Source organism: Archocentrus centrarchus, chromosome 3 (genome assembly GCF_007364275.1).
Source record: "Archocentrus centrarchus isolate MPI-CPG fArcCen1 chromosome 3, fArcCen1, whole genome shotgun sequence".
In the NCBI taxonomy this organism is placed as follows: domain Eukaryota; kingdom Metazoa; phylum Chordata; class Actinopteri; order Cichliformes; family Cichlidae; genus Archocentrus; species Archocentrus centrarchus.
In genome coordinates, this window is record NC_044348.1 from 34856530 (window position 1) to 34876355 (window position 19826).

A 19826-nucleotide genomic window follows, 5' to 3' on the forward strand; every position below is an offset into this window, starting at 1 on the left:
TGATTTGTGAAACTTCAAAAACGGGCGATTTCAGCACCTTTTTTCCGTCTGGATCACAGTAGAACTGCCCCAGCTCCAAAACTACAACACCTACACACTTCAAACTTGGACTAAATTATTCTGCACTAATTGCAGAGTATTTAATCCACGTTGGTAATTGTTTTGTGTAAATTGCTACCATCTGCTTAATTGATATAAGTAGCAGGTTGCATGTTTCCACAAACCATTTGACCACGTAACGGTAAAAAACATTTTAAACATGATTCAATTTGTTCCATGTATATGTTGTTATATTTAAATTTCAATAGATGTATTTTTAATAAACTGAGAAATAATTAGATTTAATTAGCTGTGAGTACATTAAACATTAGTAGTAAGTTACTGTAACACCTTAATACTCAAATACCTGTAAGCAAAAGTCTACTCACTTTAACAGGTAGCACATCCACCACACATACAAGTGACTTGCAAAAATAATGGCTTGCTATGTCGTGTTAGATCTTAACCAATTGAAAAAGGGTATTTACAATTAGTTTCGGATCGGTCACAGTATGAATAAAATGATTGGAGGAGCAGAATATTTAACCTGTCTGGTAAACTGACATTCTGATTAGACTTGTATGTCTGACTTTAAGCCATGTTTGTCTTTTTCTTTTCTTTTGAAAGAAAAAAATCACTACAAAGACCTTACACTTCTCTGGAACCTAAATCTGCAAAATGTTAATGAATGTTTTATCATTTACACTGTTTTTCTACATGGACTCTTTATAAAGTGTTCCTAAAAAGGACCTTGTTAATATAATTTTATTACATCATAAAGATGTAAGTCATGGACATCTGCATTAACACCAACACTTCTTAGTACAGTTTTCCGTTCATTGCTGTTTATTTATATAAAGAAAATTTACAACACGTCATGTCAAGGCACGTTACAAGTAAAGGTCAATTAAACCTAATAATACATACATTTCAATTGATAGTAGTAATCAAACAAGCCAGTAAATTTCAAATTATTATTCATATTCATTCCAAGCAGTTTCTATGTCTGAGGAAACCCAGCAGATAGCATCCAGTCATGGATGTGCAACATTCACTCTTTGTTCAGCATGCAGCCACAGTAGAAAATCATTTGCATTTGTCTTTAACTTTAAGGCAAACCCTTATAGCAAGCAAGCATGTCGTGACAATGGAGAGCAAACACTTTTAACCTGGAAGAAACTTCCCATCATCAGTGTGAACAGCCATCTATCATGACCAACTGGGTATTCAAGCAGATACACGGCACTGAAAAAGAAGCACTTATGTAGGAGTACTTTATGTGTTAAAGAAGAGCAAAAAGTTAATACCAGAAGAGCTCATGGAGATGTTGGAAGCATTATCACAGCTGATGCCCCCATTCAGAAAGGTATCAGAGATGAAAAGAACACAAGACCAAATCTTGTTACACTGAAGATGAAAAACATTAGAGAGAACAAAAAATTAAAAGTAGAAATAACAGAAAAAAATTCAAATTTCAGAGAAAGAAGAGTTCAGTTGTCGTGTGATCCAGACGCAAAAAAAAGTGCTGAAATGTGCCTTTATCGAAGTTTCACAAATCAGATCAAGGTTTCACAAATCACAAACTTGGTTTTAAATACTCTGCTATTAGTGCAGAATAATTTAGTCCAAGTTTGAAGTGTGTAGGTGTTGTAGTTTTGGAGCTGGAGCAGTTCTAGTGTGATCCAGATGCAAAAAAAGTGCTGAAATCGCCCGTTTTTGAAGTTTCACAAATCACAAATTGTGTTTAAAGTATTCTGCTATTAGTGCAGAATAATCTAGTCCAGGTTTGAAGTGTGTAGGTGTTGTAGATTTGTAACTAGAGCAGATTAAAGATGCTGAAGGTAGCGAAAAATTAAGTGGAATGGCCCTTTAGCCATCGGAAACCAACTTCAGCTTCGTGGTTTCAGCTGCATTCAGGTCCAGCTCAGACTTCTTTTCCACTTTCTTTTTCTGTTCATTACTTTTAGAACAACAATTGCAAAATGATAGTGCAGTTTATTTGTACATTGTTTTTCAAATATGACTGCAGACTGCGCCTTACAGGAAAATCCCGATAAAAGAATTCAGCACAGTAAAATTAACTGCAGACCGCAGCATTATTTTACTAGAGCCAGATTTGTAATGTGTGTTTACGTTCTTGATTTTGTTTTGAGAAACGTGTTTTTATTTGCTGAACATATTTTTCTCTCCGTGTTTACTGTGGTGGACGCGTGAAAACACCCGTGGGCGATCATTTCTGCACAGCAAAGGAGGTACTTTGTTTCCTGCCTCTGGTAAAACTCTATTTACAGTTACTTACATTAATGTCAGCAAAATATTACTCCATATATTATGCATTTAAATACAAACCACTGTTGATATCTTATTTATGTTTATTTTTTCAGCCTAAAAACGTTGACTTGTAGCTACATTTATGTTTGCAGATCTGCAGTTTCCTTCCTTCCTGAACATAAAACGGGTGCTGCACTTTGAGGAGGAGGTTGGTGAGCCTGCACGGATGCAGACTGTGTTGCATGGCTTTGTACCACACTCCCACTTAATGCTGGAACAGTTCTTGTTGAAGTGGTCCCACTGGGCCTTCAAGTTACCTGGACATTTATGAGGCTGATATTTTACACTGTATTTAGCTAAATTAAGGTGCCGTTTACACGAGACCGTTTTCATTTTGAAACGGTGTCGTTTTGATGCGTTTCGGCCTTCTGTTTACACGACAACAGAGTGAAAACGATGTGTTTCAGAAACGGGGTCCAGAGTGGAGCGTTTCAGAAACGCACCGGCTTGCGTTTTCGTGTAAACACTTGAAACCGGGGTGATTTGAAAACGCTCGACTCGCACATGCGCACTATGGTTGCGACGGCCAGTTTTTCGCGACGGCCAGTTTTTTTAAGTGCAGTGAGCCAATTATATTTTACATTTTATCTCCTTCCATGTTCTGCTTACTTACAGTTTCCAGAGGACATTTCCATTCTCATTACTCCCAATAACTGATTGAAGATGGTTTTAATGACTCTTTCTGCTGCAGGCCTCATGTTCTGCTGTGGAACAAATTCAGGATGGTCAGATGTCTTCCTGATTACTCGTGGATGACAGTTTTCTGAGAGTGGAAACTTCGGATTCTTTGGTTCAAATGTGAGCCTCTTTGCTTTGGCTGCACAGACTCTGCTCACTGCTCTCAGACATTTCTAGCTGATAATTGTGGGCTGGAGGTCAGTGTGACGTTGTCTGCTGTGGTCACTTTCCACTGCTGCATTTTTGAGTGTCCGCCTTAGTTGTAACTCTGACAGCACATCTGGAAACACCTGTTTGCAGTAAAGGTCTACCTGTGAGACTCAGTGAGTTTTGTACCTGTGCTGGGAACAAACCTGTACTGAAGTATCACTGAAAGCACTTTGGACAACAAACAGTTTACAGTGGTCCTTCTTCACATTGCTATGACTACAGCTGTTTCTGTAAATGCCATCTTAGACAGCTCTGCTGCTCCAAGGACAGCTGCAGAAAGTCATCCCTGAATCAGGTTTTATCACAGCTCACTCTAACAAACCGACTCTGCGTACTTTGTACACGTCTCTCTTCCAGGGAATGTAAACAGTAATTTAATTATTCATATCAGACTACATTAGTCTTTTTATTGTTGCACATCTGCACATTACTCCCTGCACTGTTGCTTCTCTGATTCAACTTAGTCTCTTTTTACGGTTTTACCCCGATTTATTTTGTTTTCTTATCTTGATTTTTATTTATTGCACATTTCTGTACCTACATACCTGCCTGCCTATAAACCCACCTACATACCTACATACATACCTACATCTTTTAAGTAAAACATTCACTACCCAGTGGCCACATTTTACCAGTGTGGAAATGTTTTCCAATGTTTTGATCATTTTGAGCCCTATTTTAGCTAAAAATAAATTTTAGCCCTACCCATATTTCCTCAGGAAGTCTTGCCTTTTGCCAGACTGTAAATAAGAATGTGATTTTAATAACTTGCCTTAAAGGTTGTGTTGAGGAAATGACGTACCATCACGGAGCTTCTTGACTGGCAGAGTGTTTTTTTTTTTTAATTTTGAGATACAAAACTCAAAATTTTGAGTGTTTTTCTTAAAGTTTCTTATTAACTCAAAATTTCAAGTTTCAGATGTGATTTTTAAAATTTTTTTTAGTGGCAGAAACAAACTTTCAAATATTTTGGACATGTTCTTTCTATTCTTTTCATAGGTTTAGTTTATTTTTGGAAGGTTTCACATTATTTTGAAACACAGGATGAATTTAATTTGGGTGTTTTTATAAAATATGTATCACTGCTGTTTTTAATATCTTACCACACTGGTGACTTCATCGTGTTTCCCTCCATTATTGGAGGACTTGATTTAGCTTTTACAGATGGACACATCTTTTTCTGGTTACTCCCACTACAAAGTGAGACTTTGGAAAGAAGAATCCAGAATTCACTGGTCCATGAAATCACTTCAGCTTGTATAAATCTTCACGTCACTGAGTTTCGAGCAGCATGTCAGTGAATCAAAAACAGAGTCGCTCAGCTCGTTTTTTTTGGTGCTCCTGTTTCAGATTTGGAGTAAATGCTGCATTTCTTCTAATGACAGAAACTAAACCTGAGCTTTTAAATACACAGATTCAATAGTTTGTTTAATGACAGCAGAAATTATTCATTAATACAAGAGTGCAAGAAATGCCAAAGAAGGAAGTTTCTAAATCCACTGAGTGAAAAAGATGGAAACCAGCGTATGGAGATACACCGATCAGGCATAACATTATGACAGGTGAAGTGGATAACACTGATTATCTCTTCATCACGGCGCCTCTTGGTAGGTGGAATATATCAGGGAGCAAGTCCTCAAAGCTGATGTTAGTAGCAGGAAAATTGGATTTGAGCGAGTTTGACAAGGACCAAACTGTGAGGACGACTGGGTCAGAGCAGCTCCAAAACTGCAGCTCTTGTGGGCTGCAGGGGGCAGTATCTATCAAAGCGGTCCAAGGATGGAACGGTGATGAACCAGTGACAGGGTCATGGCTGGCCAAGGCTCACTGATGAACATGGGGAGCGAAGTGGTCTGATCCAACTGATGAGCTGCTGTAGCACAAACTGCTGAAAAAGTTCATTCTGGTCCCGATAAAAAGGTGTCAGTGCATCTCAGTTTGTTGTGTATGAGGCTGCACAGCCACAGACCAGTCAGGGTGCCCAAGCTGACCCCTGTCACCCAGCAAACGCGCCAACAATGGGCATCTGAGCTGGACTACGGAGCAGTGGAAGAAGGTGGCTGTAAAAGACATCATGTACATGTTGGGTAGTGAAGTCCTGTTGTGAAGCTTCGACCTGAGAGCTTTTGCTGTTGCCATCTTGGGTGCCGTTTACACGAAGCCGTTTTCACTGGAAACGGTGTCGTTTTGATGCGTTTCAGCCTTTCGTTTACACGATGGCGTTTCAGAAACGATCCGCGTTTACACGAGGACATGTGAAACGATGAAAACGATGTAGTTCCCATGCCAGGCCACAAGTTGCCGTTGGTTTTCTCTTTGCAGTTTGTTTACGCAAGACGCGCATGCGTGGAGTGACACAGTAGGTAGTGCGGCAAATTGTTCATTACTTACAAAACGGCCAATGTGAGAGGTTTTGTGTGGACCGATGATGAGGTTGGATCGCTGCTGCACACAACGCTGAATTACAAAACGGTAAAAACACAGGAAAAGCATAAGAAGCACTCGTGAATCCGCGAGTACTGTTTATCAGTTTGCGCGTGCGCGAAAAACTGGCCGTCGCAACCATAGTGCGCATGTGCGAGTCGAGCGTTTTCAAATCACCCCGGTTTCAAGTGTTTACACGAAAACGCAAGCCGGTGCGTTTCTGAAACGCTCCACTCTGGACCCCGTTTCTGAAACACATCGTTTTCACTCTGTTGTCGTGTAAACAGAAGGGCGAAACGCATCAAAACGACACCGTTGTCGTGTAAACGCAAGGCCGAAACGCATCAAAACGACACCGTTTCAAAATGAAAACGGTCTCGTGTAAACGGCACCTTGATGTTCTGAGGCCGGATGTGACGAGTGCGGTGTGGATCTAACTCTCATTGGCTAAGGACGGGCAAAGTTCACAGCTGTATAATCTTCCTTTATAACTCTTAGAATGGCCATAATTTATAAAATGATCTTTATGTTTTCTTCAGTATGACCTGAAACCATAAAATCATAACCTAACTCTAATCCAGGTATCACCCTCTGATGGCCTTTAAAAATAACATGCACTTCCACACCGGCTGTGCTGGAACCTACAACCATGCTTTATGGTGCCTATGATTACAAACCACGGCAGGCACGTTCCTTCGTCACCAGACGCCACACATAGATGTCCTTTTCAGGGACAGACCCTAGGAGACGTATGTCACACAGCCAGTGGTGAACCCGTTCAGGGGCCACGCACATACTCACAGAACTGGAGTTACGTGCAGTAACTCTGCAGCCATTCTTCCTGCAGGGGCATATTTTAACAGCGCAACCACTCATCCATGTTTGAGTCATCAGTGATAAAAATGTCTCAAACTTTGTAACTGTTCCAGATATTTTTAAATCAACTGAGAGTAACATAAACAAGCTTATTATATACGAGCCCTCACAGCATTCTTCTGTAGATCGGACACGTCTGCATAAGCAAACGATAAGAGTCACAGGCCTGCAGTGATTGGAAAATGTGTAAGCCTAATATAAATGATGTGAGCACGATCGCCCTGTAAAAACAGTAAGCAGAGGTTATTCTGATACTCTCTCCAGTAAACTTATTTCCTCCTGTGTTAGAGAAAAAAATAAAGTCTGCAAAGTTTCTGCTTTATAAATAGAATAATGTCTATTGTTTGCTGATGGTAAACTCTATTTACTAAAATAATAGTTAGACTGCAGGACTCATTAATAGTAATTTCTTTATTCTCACAAGTGGTGTTACTCTCTTTACTTCAGTACAGTACAATGTGGTATTATTATTACTCAGTAAAGGATCCAAATATTTCTTCCACCATTGCGCTTAAATGGGAGCATTTCCATCCTTTAACATTTGTCCATAAATGTAAAATTCTGTGATAAATATTTGTTAGAACATTGAAAAATACAATAAAACAAGAAAAAGTGCTGTTTAATATAAAAACATTCACAATGTGAACTCATCTCACTTAAAAAAAATCCACACAGATTGAAAACACAGAGAGACGTCCTGCTGCGGAGCAAAAAGCTTTCTTTGTTTTTCATCGCATTTGAAGTCACATCGTCTCGTGTTGCCAAAGCAACATCTGACCTGTGAGGGCAGGGCTTAGGGCCGCGATGGGAGATATCCCAGCATCACTGATGGCAGGTATCCAAACATCCACCAGTCACATGATCGACAACAGGCGCAGCTGTGAGAGGAGTCTGAGCAGTTTGTTTCTCAGGAGCCACCAAACAAGGAAGCTGCAAAAACACCTCAAAGATCTTCCAGCTTCAGTTTCAACATAATCAGATTATTTGAAATGATCCACGTGAGCTGTCCTGAAATGACACCTAACAGGAGGCGGGTGGGCTGGAAGTGGTCTGTTCTGGGAAAACTTGGAACGTCTTTGCATCCACCAGCTGACTGACAAGTGTTTCTGTGTGCTGATCGATGTTTGGGTGTTTCAAACAGGCAAGAGTTCGATATAAGGGGTGGACATTAACCAACCCCTGACCCTAACCCTAGGTGGGTTCCCCAGTCACCTGGTGGATGTTCAGAGGTTAAGTTTTGTTTTCAATCTACTCAAAAACTACCTGGTTACAGTTACAGAAAAATGTAGTTAAAATAGAACCAATGTCAAAAACATGTAAATATATATCTCCATTTTCTACTTCAAATTAGGTTTGTCCCATCTTAAGGTGACAGCACGTATCCAGTCATTCTCGGGGGGGGGGCAGTCAAGAACGAGAAAAAGAATCGAGATCTGCTCAACAGGAGGATGACACAAACCCACATCAGCTGGCAGGAATGGAGGTTCATAAATCCCTGTTCAGCACAGAAAACCTGACCCCTCCCCACACCTGATTACATCTGTCAGCATCTAATGCCTGCAGAGCAACATCTGGATAAGACGGAGTGGTTCTGGACACATGAAGGTCAGACTGAGCTCTGTGGGCTTACAGGGCAGCCAGCAGCAGGAAGTGCTTCACAGGTGGAGGGGCTGACTGCTGGGTGAGGGTGCATTAACATTTAAAGTCATGCTCATTTGCCCAGAGAGAGGCCCAAATTTGATACACAACAACTGCATCTCCACATTTACCACTATTGATCAGGAATAGATATATTTAATAGCATTTTTGGGAATGAATCCTTTCTGTAGCGCCACCTTCAGGACAAACGTCATACTTTCGGCTCCACTATTCAAAAATCTATAAAGCATCAGGATGTTGGTTCACATTATTGCTGTCATGAGCTTTGCGGCCTGTAGAGGACACTAACAGCACGTTACACGGTTAAAACTGGAATTGTTCACCACATGCACGGGTGTGTTTCCAAAGGCTTTCTAGCAGGAGGAAGCAGGTCTGGCAGGCATCGGCTTATCCTGGTTTACAGGGACGTCGGTTCTCACAGTGCCACTCTGAGGTCACACCGTGTGACCACATCAGATCAGCTGACTGGGTTTATAGTAAATCCACTCTGGCATCCACATAAGAGGAGACATGAAGCCTCCGCTGAAGAAGAAGTTAAACAGTCTGTACGATCTATTGAAGACGTTATACTGATGCTGAAATCAACCAAGAAGCTTCATCGAAAACACTCTGTCATCAGTTCTTGATCACTCCCAAATTAGGAAGTGACATCATACTTTATGGACCCGCCTCCTGTGGGTTTGTCATGAATCTTAAACAGCGCTGTTCAGGTCCTCGGGCCTTTCTGTTCACCATGCATCCCGGTAAATGCTCACATATCTTCATACAGCAGCATGCCGTTGAAGATGGTGAGGGGCTCCACGGAGTGAGCCAGTTTGCCCATCACCAGGTCGATGCACACCGTGTCCCGAGTCTGCAGAGGCAGGATGATGCTGAAGACTGCCAGAGAGCCCGGGCTGACTTTAGCTTCGGCCACGGGGTTGTTCTCCAAGCCTTCGGGCTGATAGCCTCCAGAGTCCACGCGGGCCATGCCGTAGTTAGACTTCGACAGGACTGCCTCGATCTTTTCATTCCTATGACCTGTCAGGACGGCGCTGAAGTAGTAATGTCCATCTACAGGGGCGGTGAAGATACCTGAAGGGGACCAGTTCACAGTATATTAAAACAAAGATCATTCAGGAAATATCTATATTTATTTAATATGTAAACAAAAGAACAGAGGTCAGTAACATTTAATTTATACTGCTCAAAAAAACTTAAAGGAACCTTTTTTAATCAGAGTTCAGCATCAGTCAGTAAACCTCTGTGATATTGATGTGGTCAGTGAGTATCGGGGGGGGGGGGGGGGGGGGGGTGTTCATCAGTTTCAGCTGCTTTGGTGTTCATCAAATTACCAACAGGTGCACTAGAGGGGCAACAATGAGACCCCCATCCCCCCAAACAGGATTGGTTTCAGAGGTGGAGGACACTCACATTTTCCCCTCCTCATCTTTTCTGACTGGTTTTCACTAGTTCTGCATTTGGCTAGGGTCAGAGTCACTGCTGGCAGCATGAGGTCATACCTGGACCCTACAGAGGCTGCACAGGTAGTCCAACTCCTCCAGGATGGCACATCAATACGTGCCACTGGCAGAAGGTTTGCTGTGTCTCCCAGCACAGTCTCAGAGCATGGAGGAGACTCCAGGAGACAGGCAGGAACTCTAGGAGAGCTGGACAGGAGAAGGTCCTCAACCCATCAGCAGGACCAGGATCTGCTCCTTAGTGCAGGAGGAACAGGATGAGCCCTGCAGAGCTACAGAGTGACCTCCAGCAGCCGCTGGTGTGAATGTCTCTGAGCAAACACTCAGAAACAGACTTCATGAGGGTGGCCTGAGGGCCTAACGACCTCAAGTGGGCACTGTGCTTTTCACAGATGAGAGCAGGTTCACCCTGATAATATGACAGACATGAAAGGGTCTGGAGAAGCCGTGGAGAACGTTATGCTGCCCGTAACATCGTTCAGCATGACCAGTTTGGTGGTGGGTCACTGATGGTCTGAGGAGGCAGATCCACGGAGGGACACACAGACCTCTACAGGCTAGGCTACAGCACCCTGACTGCCAGCAGGTATCAGGATGAAATCCTTGGACTTGTCAGACCCTACGCTGGGACAGTGGGTCCTGGATCCTCCTGGTGCCTCATGTGGTGAGAGTATGCAGGCAGGTCCTGGAAGATGAAGGAGTTGATAGCATTGACTGACCCCAACGCTCGCCTGACCTAAATCCAACAGAACACCTCTGGGACATCATGTTTCAGTCCATCTGAAGCTGCCAGGTTGCACCTCAGACTGTCCAGGAGCTCAGTGATGCCCTGGTCCAGATCTGGGAGGACATCCTCCAGGACACCATCCATCATCTCATTAGCAGCCCCGATGCTGCCAGGCTCCATACAAGCAGGTCACAAACTACTGAGGACCATTCTGAGTTGCTGCAATGAAATTTCAGCTAAATGTTCCAGCTGCTGCATCATTTTTCACTGTGATTTTTGGGATGTCTTTGAATCCTTCCATTCCTGACCCTTTTTGAACTGTGTACATTCATTAAGCTGCAGATGACTTCAGTTCTGTTTAGGACAACAGAGGATGAACCTTCTCCAAACTAGAGTTCAGAGATCACCACAGAGCAGCCTAATTTGTGACCTTTAACTATGTCACTTTAGCTCAGTCATGGCAAACAGGAAGCAAACATAGACTTAAAATACCATCACAATAATTTAAAGGTTAGTTATGAACATCAGCATGTGGCCAGGAGAAGATTAGAGACCAAACTCTTAACTCGGTGATGATCAGAAAAGCCTCCATTCAGGCTCACCTGTTCTGTGGTTGTAGAAATCTCCTACATTGTCAAAGACCTTGTCAAAGACGATGGTTCCCGCTCTGTCCATGGGGACAGTTAAAGCAGCTGAGAACGACAGTCTGGGGATGTGAGCATCAGCACCAGGAAAACCTGAGAATACACAAAGACACACAAGCAAACTGAAGCCAGATCACAGTGAACGCACACAACTGATGTTTCAGCCTGTTTCCCTTCGTGTGTCCTTTTCTTAATCAAAGTCTTACCTGTCTCCCCTTTGGGACCTGCAAGAGACCAGAGGAGGTGTCAGAAAAGGTGGAACAATAAAAAAAACCACAGCGAGCAGCCCACAGTGTGTTTATCTTATAATCAGAACCATGCCAGCTCAATCAATCTCAAATGATGCTCGACTATCTCCAGAATTTTCACATTACAGGTCTTTTGGCTTTTACTTTTAATATGAAATTTTAAAAAACAGGAAATAGTGAAAAATTCTGAATTTAGTATGTCAGTTTTCTTACTCACAGCTTTCACTCCTCCTCTACATCACACAATGTTTAAATGTCAAATATCCGTCCTACCGGGCGGACCGCGGGGACCAATTTCTCCTTGTCGTCCTGGAAGTCCAGGGGACCCTGGGAGACCAGGAAGCCCTTTGAAGCCTCTCTCTCCTGGGGGTCCTTGAGGTCCTGGTGGGCCTGTGAAACAACACAAATGCTCAGCTTTGTTTTAGTCATCCTGACGCACTGTCTTTCTAAATTTTGGGTTTCTATTGGACTCGACTGCATATGAAGCTGGCAGACTTGGAAAGGTTGTAAAACTTGTTAATATTCACGCAGTAATTCCAATTCAGTCACTGTTGATGTTCAGTTCATCAGGGACCGGATCTGTGTTAGCACGTTAGCAGCACAAATGCACCATTTTTACAGCTCACCTGGATCTTTTAGTTTCATAACAACACACAGAACAACAGACGACACACTAAAGACACAAGTTTAGTTCAAGCTCTGTGTGTGGGCTGCTGCTACACTTTAAGGGAAAGACATAAAAATAGCAGCAGAGCAGGAAGCGGTCCAGAGGTGCACCAGGAGATGACCCTGAAGGGAATTCAGCCAAATTTAACTTGTTTTTTGATTTTTCATGTGGAGCTGCAGAACTTTATGATCACACCTGAGAATGCTGGCTGACCTATTACATTATGGTTGTTATTATTATTCACAATTGAGACACACATCACAGGTGGAAACAGAGAGACAAACTGAGAACAAATTCAGTTTTGAATAAATAATGAAAAGCCCGCTGGCTTTGCCGTTAGTGAGTTAATTAAAAGAGGCATAAATTCAAACCTCTGCTGAGCAGTGCAGGACCTAGAAAACAGAATAATGCAGCATGAACACACCGAGCATCACTCGATTCGTCCTGCAGAGGGCAGACAGTGACTGAAAGCATTTACCCTCCTTCAGTAAATTCATATCTTTGTGCTTCATGTTAAACCTAACACAATAACTGAGGGGCTCGACCTGCTCAGGTACTGTGACATGTGGTGAAATGCACTGAACACAGAAGCTTCACCTTTACGTGTCCATCGATATCAGCACCTCCAATTTAAACAACAGTGTGTTAACAAAGCAGTCTTAGAGCACTGGCTGCCACCCAGGTAGATGACGAGCCATTAAAACCCTGCAGCGCTCTCGTCATGTTATTTACATCAGAGTGGAGCTGCAGGGAGCATCAGTACAGCATCAGACAGAGGAAGGAGCAGCTCACCAGTCAGTTCATGCTCCGACAAACTCTGCAGGTCTCTGGAGACCTGGTTTAAGCTCGAGTTCAGGTTCTTCACTCTGCGGTGGATGTCGTCCTGGCCGTTCTGGATGAAGTCCAGGAGTCCTCCGTGACGGATGATCGTCTCATTCAGGCCAGAAACGCACGTCCACAAACTGGAAACATGCTGGTTCAGTCCTGAACACGGAAAACATCAGAAAAAACATCAGAACCCCAAAATCAGCACATGTGGCACATATGTTCTCCTCACTCATGTAACATGATCGCACACACTGGGAACGCGCCAGTACCCTCAACTATTTCCTCACTTGTGCCTCCGTCATCCCACTGAAGACGTGAGGAGACAGAAAACCAGTGAAATATGTCTGCAGAGAAACGAGAACTTTGCTTTCTGAAGAGCTCACTTTCTGACCGAGGCAGCACAGCTGGAACACGGCTGGATCGGCTGTCAGTCTGCAGCCTGTTTGGAGTTTTTTATTTGCACGTATTAGATGATGTAGTGTCCCAGTAAGAACACGGTGCCAGCACAGTGCTGTAATTCTGCCCTCCAACATGTAAATACATGCATATCAATCATGTTTTTAAAAAGTAGTTTATATACCAGGAAATAGGGAATAAAAATCCTGATTATCCACACTGCAGGTTCATTAGCTTTGTTCTCAGTGAGGCATGAGTGCAGTCTGATCGGCTGCTGTGCCCGGACACTAACATGCATGCACCACCAGATGGAGTCTCCGTGATGAATGCACATCACAGGCTTTTCAAAAGGTTTCGCTGAGGCGTTTTAAAGGAAGAGCAAACATGATCCGTACCGTCCTTGATTTTGAGGATGGAGTCAGAGACACCGTCCAGCCGCCCACAGATTCCCTCCAGCTTCGACAGCCTCTTCTCAAGCCCATCTCCAGACCGCTTACAGTCGCCCACCTCAAGCAGCGTACTCTCAAATCGCCGAATGTCCCTGTCCATCTTATCCAGACGGTCCCGGTTGTCTTCGATGTGCTCTGTCACCTCCTGCTGGATTTTGTCGAGCTCAGAGATGATCTTATCCTTCGTATTTCCTGTCAGGATTTAGAGGGAGAAAGGGTGAACGTGAGCCGGTGAAGGTGTGGCAATTAAGGCGGAGCGACGTCGTTACTGAGCTCGGCTCACCGAGGTCTGTGATGACGCTGCCATGTTTCTGCATCGTGTGTTCCACGCCTTTCAGGGTGTCGTTGATGGAGCTGAAGGTGAGGATGACACTGGACAGTTCGCCCTGCAGCGTTTTCAGGTGGTTGTTGTTGATGCCTTCAATCACGCTGTGGCCGTCTACAGGAGCCAGCTGTCCACTGCTGCCATCCGTGCCACCACCTCTGCCAGACTCTCCACCTGTTGGAGATTTAGTTTGCATGCAAAATAAGAGTTCAATGGCAAAAAGAGGCAAAAATATTCACCTGAACTTTTCTTCATAGAGCTGAAGTTGATTATCATCATCATCATTATGAGTCAGACTCAGAACCCTTTCAACCCTCAACACCTTCAGTTGAACCAATTTTTAAACTGCACCTGGAAAAGGTTCAAATTAGGATTTGCCATCATTGACACCTTTAATAACAGCACAAAATTCTGTAGATGTAAATAAGAATAAATAAATGCTCATCTGTAGCGTGTTAGCCCGCTGTTATCCACATCTGAACATCAGGGAAGGGGGCACCCTGCTCAGTGTACTCAGAGCAACAGCTGTCACGGTCCGGTGCCTCTAGCCCAGTGTTTTGTGTTTGGTGTTTGGTGTTTTGTGTTTTGTGGTTTTGTTGTTGTGCTGATATTGTTAATCCTTTTGTTGTGTCTGCTTCTGGTTTAGATTCTTAGTTGGTAGGTTTTGCAATATTGAGTTATGTTCTTGGTTACAGTTAATTACTTTCCCAGAGTCTTGTTGTCAAGTCTGCGTTTGTGTCACGTTGAGTCACTTCCTGTTTTGTTTTGTCAGTCTGGTTCGTGTTCAGTTTTGCTTCCGCTGTCTCGTTAGTTTAGTCAGGTCACCTCTTCTCCCCTGTGTGTATTTAAGCCCTCAATTTTCCTCAGGTCATTGTCGTGTTGTGCCTCATTGAAGTGAGTTTCCCTGCTCTGTTTCCAGGTTTTCCGAGGATCCGTGTTCTTTATGTTCTGTTTACTCCCTGCTGAGTCTCAGTCCTGTGTTTTGGATCAACATCCTGTCTGCCTCACTACCGTCTCATGACAACAGCAGATTTTTATTGGAGATTGAGATCCAATAAATATGTGAAAATGACTCGCCTGTGTAATTTACAACCTCGGTAATTAATCACCCCATCACAGCAGCTGCACCGTTAGCTGCAAAGCCAACAAACCATGCACAGATATTTCTTCAGAGGCCCCCCTTCGTACCTGCAGGACGTCACGGAGAGCGATCCTGCTGCAGAACTGCAGTTCAACAAGTTGGAATAAGAAGCTGCATCTCACCTTTGTAGGGAATTCTGATGCAGATGATCTGGCATGTGTCAAACACATGTCGGATCATCTCCTGCTGTAAAATCTGAATCCTCTTAATCCTCTTTTATTAGTTAGCAGGCGTTTTCACACTGAAACAGTGGTGCTTGGCAGCATCACGAAAAAGCTGAAGGAACGGGACCCAGATTATTCCCTCTCATCTCGGCACTCTCATCTCTGCTGTCAAAGGATTGGAAGTAGGAATCAATTTGGACTTGCGCTGTGCACTGTTTCAAGATGCAGCGCTAAAAATCAGAGTGGAGGATAAATATTTATATTTTTATATCCCTGCCAGGGATAAAAATAAATTAGGGCAGACAGATGTGTTTACCAGACGGAGGGAAATCCCGTCCCATTCCAACATCTCTCCACCCAACATCTCTCCACCCAGCTCTGAGCAGACGTAAGAGACCAAGGATGCTCCCTCTGCCTCACCCCTTCAAAGACTGAAGGAACTGAGGTTAAGTGAAGCTTCGCTTGATTGACACAGCTGACCTGTGGGATTGTCCGGGCTGCTCTTACATTGGCTGGTGCACCTCCTGACATCGTCTCTCAGAAGGCCGACTTCCCTCTGCAGGTCGGAGCACATCTGGAAGCAGCTGTCTCCCTCCGAGTCCAGTCTGTTCTGGATTCTGGTGATGTGGTTGTGGATGTTTGATAGTGCATGCTGGGATTGATTCTTCATCTTCTGCAGCTCCTCCTCCAACTTCCCGCACAGCTCGCAGTCCTGACCCAGCATCTCCACCTCTGTCACGATTCGGTTGAAGTGTTCTCCGTGATCACCGGTCAGGGCCTTGATCTTACCGACGTCGTGGGTCAGGTCCACAACCTGCATATTCATTTAAACGTTAATAAATAAGAAGACTGTATGTTCACGTAATCTGAGCTTCTTTGACAGAAATCAGTTTCACATTCACAGTGTTAGCCTAAGCGGGTCAATTAATATTCATACTTTGGGATACTTTGTGAGTCCAATCTGGTCCATGTATGTGTGGTAATGTAAAGGTGTGAATTCCTAATTTGTCCTGAAATTATTTCCAGTTGTTGGATGATCCAGATGTGAGGCTCACCTTGTCAAACAGAGAGTCTCCGGACATCGACAGGTCTTTGAGTCGAGTGTTGAAATGTCGAATCTGATCCTCATTGGCCACCACTCGCCACTCCAGAGACTTCTTAGTTGAATTTTCTCTTTCTCCTCCCGTTCCTGATAATCCTCCCCCTGCACCTCCCCACCGTCCTCCTCCTCCCGTAGTTCCTCCCCCTCCGGTTCCCCACCTCCCACCTCCATCCCCTCTGTCATCCCCGTCTTTTCCTTCTCCTGTAGTTCCACGCTCTCCTCCTCCTCCTCCTTGTCCCCTGCCACCTCCCTCTCTTCCTCCTCCTCCTCCTTCAGACCCTACACAGCCACACTCCTCCAGCCTCCGGTTCATGTGGGAGGTGGTGTTTTCCAGTGTCAACAGCCTCTTGTCATGTTCACTTATGCTGTACTTCACCTGCTCCACGTCCAGCTCCACGTCTGTGATCCTGTCGGCTTGGTCATCGAACCGGTCCAGAAACACGGTCCTCAGCTCCCCGAGTTCTCTGTGGAAGTAATCTTTCACGTTGTTCTCCAGGTATGAGCAGCTCTCCTCGGTTTGCTGCACAGTGTTGTTGACCCGCCGCTCCAGATCCTTCAGTCGGTCGTCCAGGCTTTTCTCCGTCACCGGGGTGTCCGTACCACGCCCGCCAGTTCCACCACCACCAGCCAGCCCTCCTCCACCAAACCCAGTGTTTTGACTGCCACTGCTGCCCCCTGCCCCGCTGAGCTCCTTGTCCAGGCGGTTCTGCAGGACATCAAAGTTCTCAGAGACCGAGCTGATCTTGCGTTCAGCATCAGTCACGCGCTCTTGGAGGTCGCTGATGATGTCGCAGCATCCCTGAGAACGCACCACTTCCCGCCGCAGCCCGTCCAGGCTCTGCTGATACCGGACGTCCATAGCGTTCAGCTGCTTCTCCAGAGCTCGAATCCGCTCACGGTCCTCCTGCTGCTGTCTGCGCAGATCCTCCACGCCAGCCTGAAAACAGCCCGTGGTGGATTTAATCTTACTGAAGCTTGAGTCTGTCTTAATACCAAACTACGAAGCATAATGTTTATTCATGTAAACAAGGTTAAGGCAGGATCATACTAGATTAGCACCAAGGTTGGAGGTTAAATGGAAGATACTGGAATATTGATGTTCATTAAGCTGGAGGAGTCATTGCATTTATAGACATGTTTAACTCTTCCTAAATACTCCATATCATTTTGGAATATCGGAGTTTGATACCTGGCAGGAGGAGCAGGACAGCGACACCCTCCTCTCGAGCTCCCTCAGGATCTCCTCCTTCAGTGAGTTCAGCCTCCCTTCACTCAGTCCTCCTCCAGTCACGCCTCCCTCCAGCTCATTACCTTTCCCGTTCACCAGGTGGTTGTTGATGCTGACCAGAGTTTTATCATGAGCCTGTAGGAAGTGAGACAGCTTGTGACTAAAATGCCAACACATAAAACGTCTCCCCCGTTTCCCAACTTCTTCACTCGGCCCACAGGAGCTCCCAGGTGAACCAGCTCACCTGTGTGCGGTTGTCCAGTTGGTCCAGTTTGGTCTGAATGCTGTGAATTGTCTGTTTAATCTCCGGCTGAGCGGCATCGGCGGGGTTTCTTCCTCCTGAGCTTCCTCCACCAAATCCGTTTTTGCCGACCTCCTCCTGAAAGCGTTCCTTCATGGTGCTCATGTTGGACTGCAGGTCCTGGAGATTTTTGGTCAGACTTTGGATCTTCTCCTCCAGCTGCCTCACCTTCTCGTTATCTGCTCATTAAGGGAAGAAATGAAGCATAAAATCTGTGAAAGAGGCAGAGCTTAACCTGATGGTGGAAGAGAATTTCTAACACCGTCCCGACTCCCTCACAACATTTTTAATTTAACGTACTCAGAGGTAAAAAGATTCTTTTCTTTTTCAGACATTTCAAACAGGTGCCTCTGAAGGAAGATAGAAGTCCTCAACTGACCAATCAACACATTTACTGAACTGGAATAAAATGTGTTTTATGTAGAAGCAGCAGCAAACAATGATTTCAGCTCCATCTGTGAGCAGCTTTTAGATGAACTGCAGTGGTTTTTAGTGTAGGCTCCCAGCAGCAGATCTACTGATATCAGGTGCTGCTGTGCACTGATGTTTGCTGCTAAAATCTGATGACTGAGACAGTAAGACGAGAAACCACAGGAGGATTCAGTGCATGATTGATTTGCTGCCTCAGGTCTGGTTTTTATTGAGTGCCTTTGAGTCTGGCGTTGAACGCTAGGTTGGGTTGGACCCCAAGAAAAGGAAGGATCTCGATGGGAATACTCATGAAAGGAACTGTTTTCTTTAAGCAGCTACAGTCAGTCCATCTCATGGTGTAGCAGATGGTCTGAGAACATGGTGGACACACACTTTATCAAACTTCACGTTCAGAAGAGTCAGACGAACCAAAAACAACATGAAAATCCACTAACCGCCAGACTGTCCAGATCCAGAACCGCCTCCCCCCTGACTGCCACCGCCTCCGCCCCCCTGTCCATAGCTCGTCCCTCCTCCCTGTCCGGGCTGAGGTCTGGTGGTGGATATCTGCGTTCCTGCGCCACCTGCTGGACCATTGTTACAGTCCTCGCCACTGTAACCATGGCAACACTTCCACTCCATCTCTGTCACCATCTTGTAGGCGACTTTGTAGCGTGGCCTCATGTAGGTCCGATACCTGCAGAGAGCCCTGCTGATGACTCTGTGTGTGTGTGTGTGTGTGTGTGTGTGTGTGTGTGTGTGTGTGTGTGTGTGTGTGTACTCACACCACCACCCGGCTGCACTGTCCGCTCCCCCAGCTGCAGGGGTGATAATCAGGCTTCACGTAGGTTTCAACTCCATCCTCAACCACACAACTCACCGTCTTTGTGACCACAAACGCACACCAGTTCCTGTTTGACACAAAAATGTAACAGCCGTTATTACAAGTAGAAATGATCGCAATATCACTTATACTGTAGAGAAAATTCAACGCAATTCAATTCAATTTAATCTTAACAACATCAGTCATCAAGAGGAAGCACTTAGCAACAGTGGGGAGGAAGAAGTCCCCTTTAGCAGAGAGATCTCAGGGAGAACCAGGCTGAATCCAGGAGAGAGGAGCCAGCAGCATGCAGCAGTGGGATGTAACAGACGGGGAGTGAAAAGACGGGAGTGGAGGAGAGGGTGGAGGGTTCAGGGTCACCTGATCCAGCTCTAACTATAAGCTTTATCAAACAGCAAAGTCTGAAACCTAATCTTAAAGCAGAGAGTGAGGGTCCGTCTGCTGAACCCGGCCTGGGAGCTGCTTCCACAGGAGAAGATCGCTGAAGGCGCCGCCTCCCATCCTATTTAAGGAAACTCCAGAAACCAAACGAAGCCCGCGCTCTGAGACTGGAGCACTCTGAGCTCTCACAGCACTACATAACATGATGTTACATTGTCATACATAAATACTGTATATGACAGTAAACCCATAAGCATTATCCTTAGTAGATACTAGTGTGTGTAATTTGAAAC

General features: G+C 44.8%; 1 protein-coding gene across 1 annotated transcript in view; it reads right to left on the reverse strand.

The window, feature by feature from the left end:
• Positions 1–6977: 6977 nt before the first annotated feature.
• Positions 6978–19826, reverse strand: part of emilin1b (elastin microfibril interfacer 1b) — a 29143-nt gene continuing 16294 nt past the window's right edge. The window contains exons 2-14 of the mRNA XM_030726108.1: positions 19094–19219; positions 18764–19005; positions 17841–18076; positions 17558–17731; positions 16322–17305; positions 15747–16080; positions 13920–14135; positions 13583–13828; positions 12756–12947; positions 11570–11686; positions 11255–11272; positions 11007–11141; positions 6978–9291 (exon numbers count right to left, since the gene is read on the reverse strand). Of these exons, the coding sequence (XP_030581968.1) occupies positions 8969–9291; positions 11007–11141; positions 11255–11272; positions 11570–11686; positions 12756–12947; positions 13583–13828; positions 13920–14135; positions 15747–16080; positions 16322–17305; positions 17558–17731; positions 17841–18076; positions 18764–19005; positions 19094–19219 (3343 nt within the window). The 3' untranslated portion in view covers positions 6978–8968. The remainder of the gene's footprint in view (positions 9292–11006; positions 11142–11254; positions 11273–11569; positions 11687–12755; positions 12948–13582; positions 13829–13919; positions 14136–15746; positions 16081–16321; positions 17306–17557; positions 17732–17840; positions 18077–18763; positions 19006–19093; positions 19220–19826) is intronic.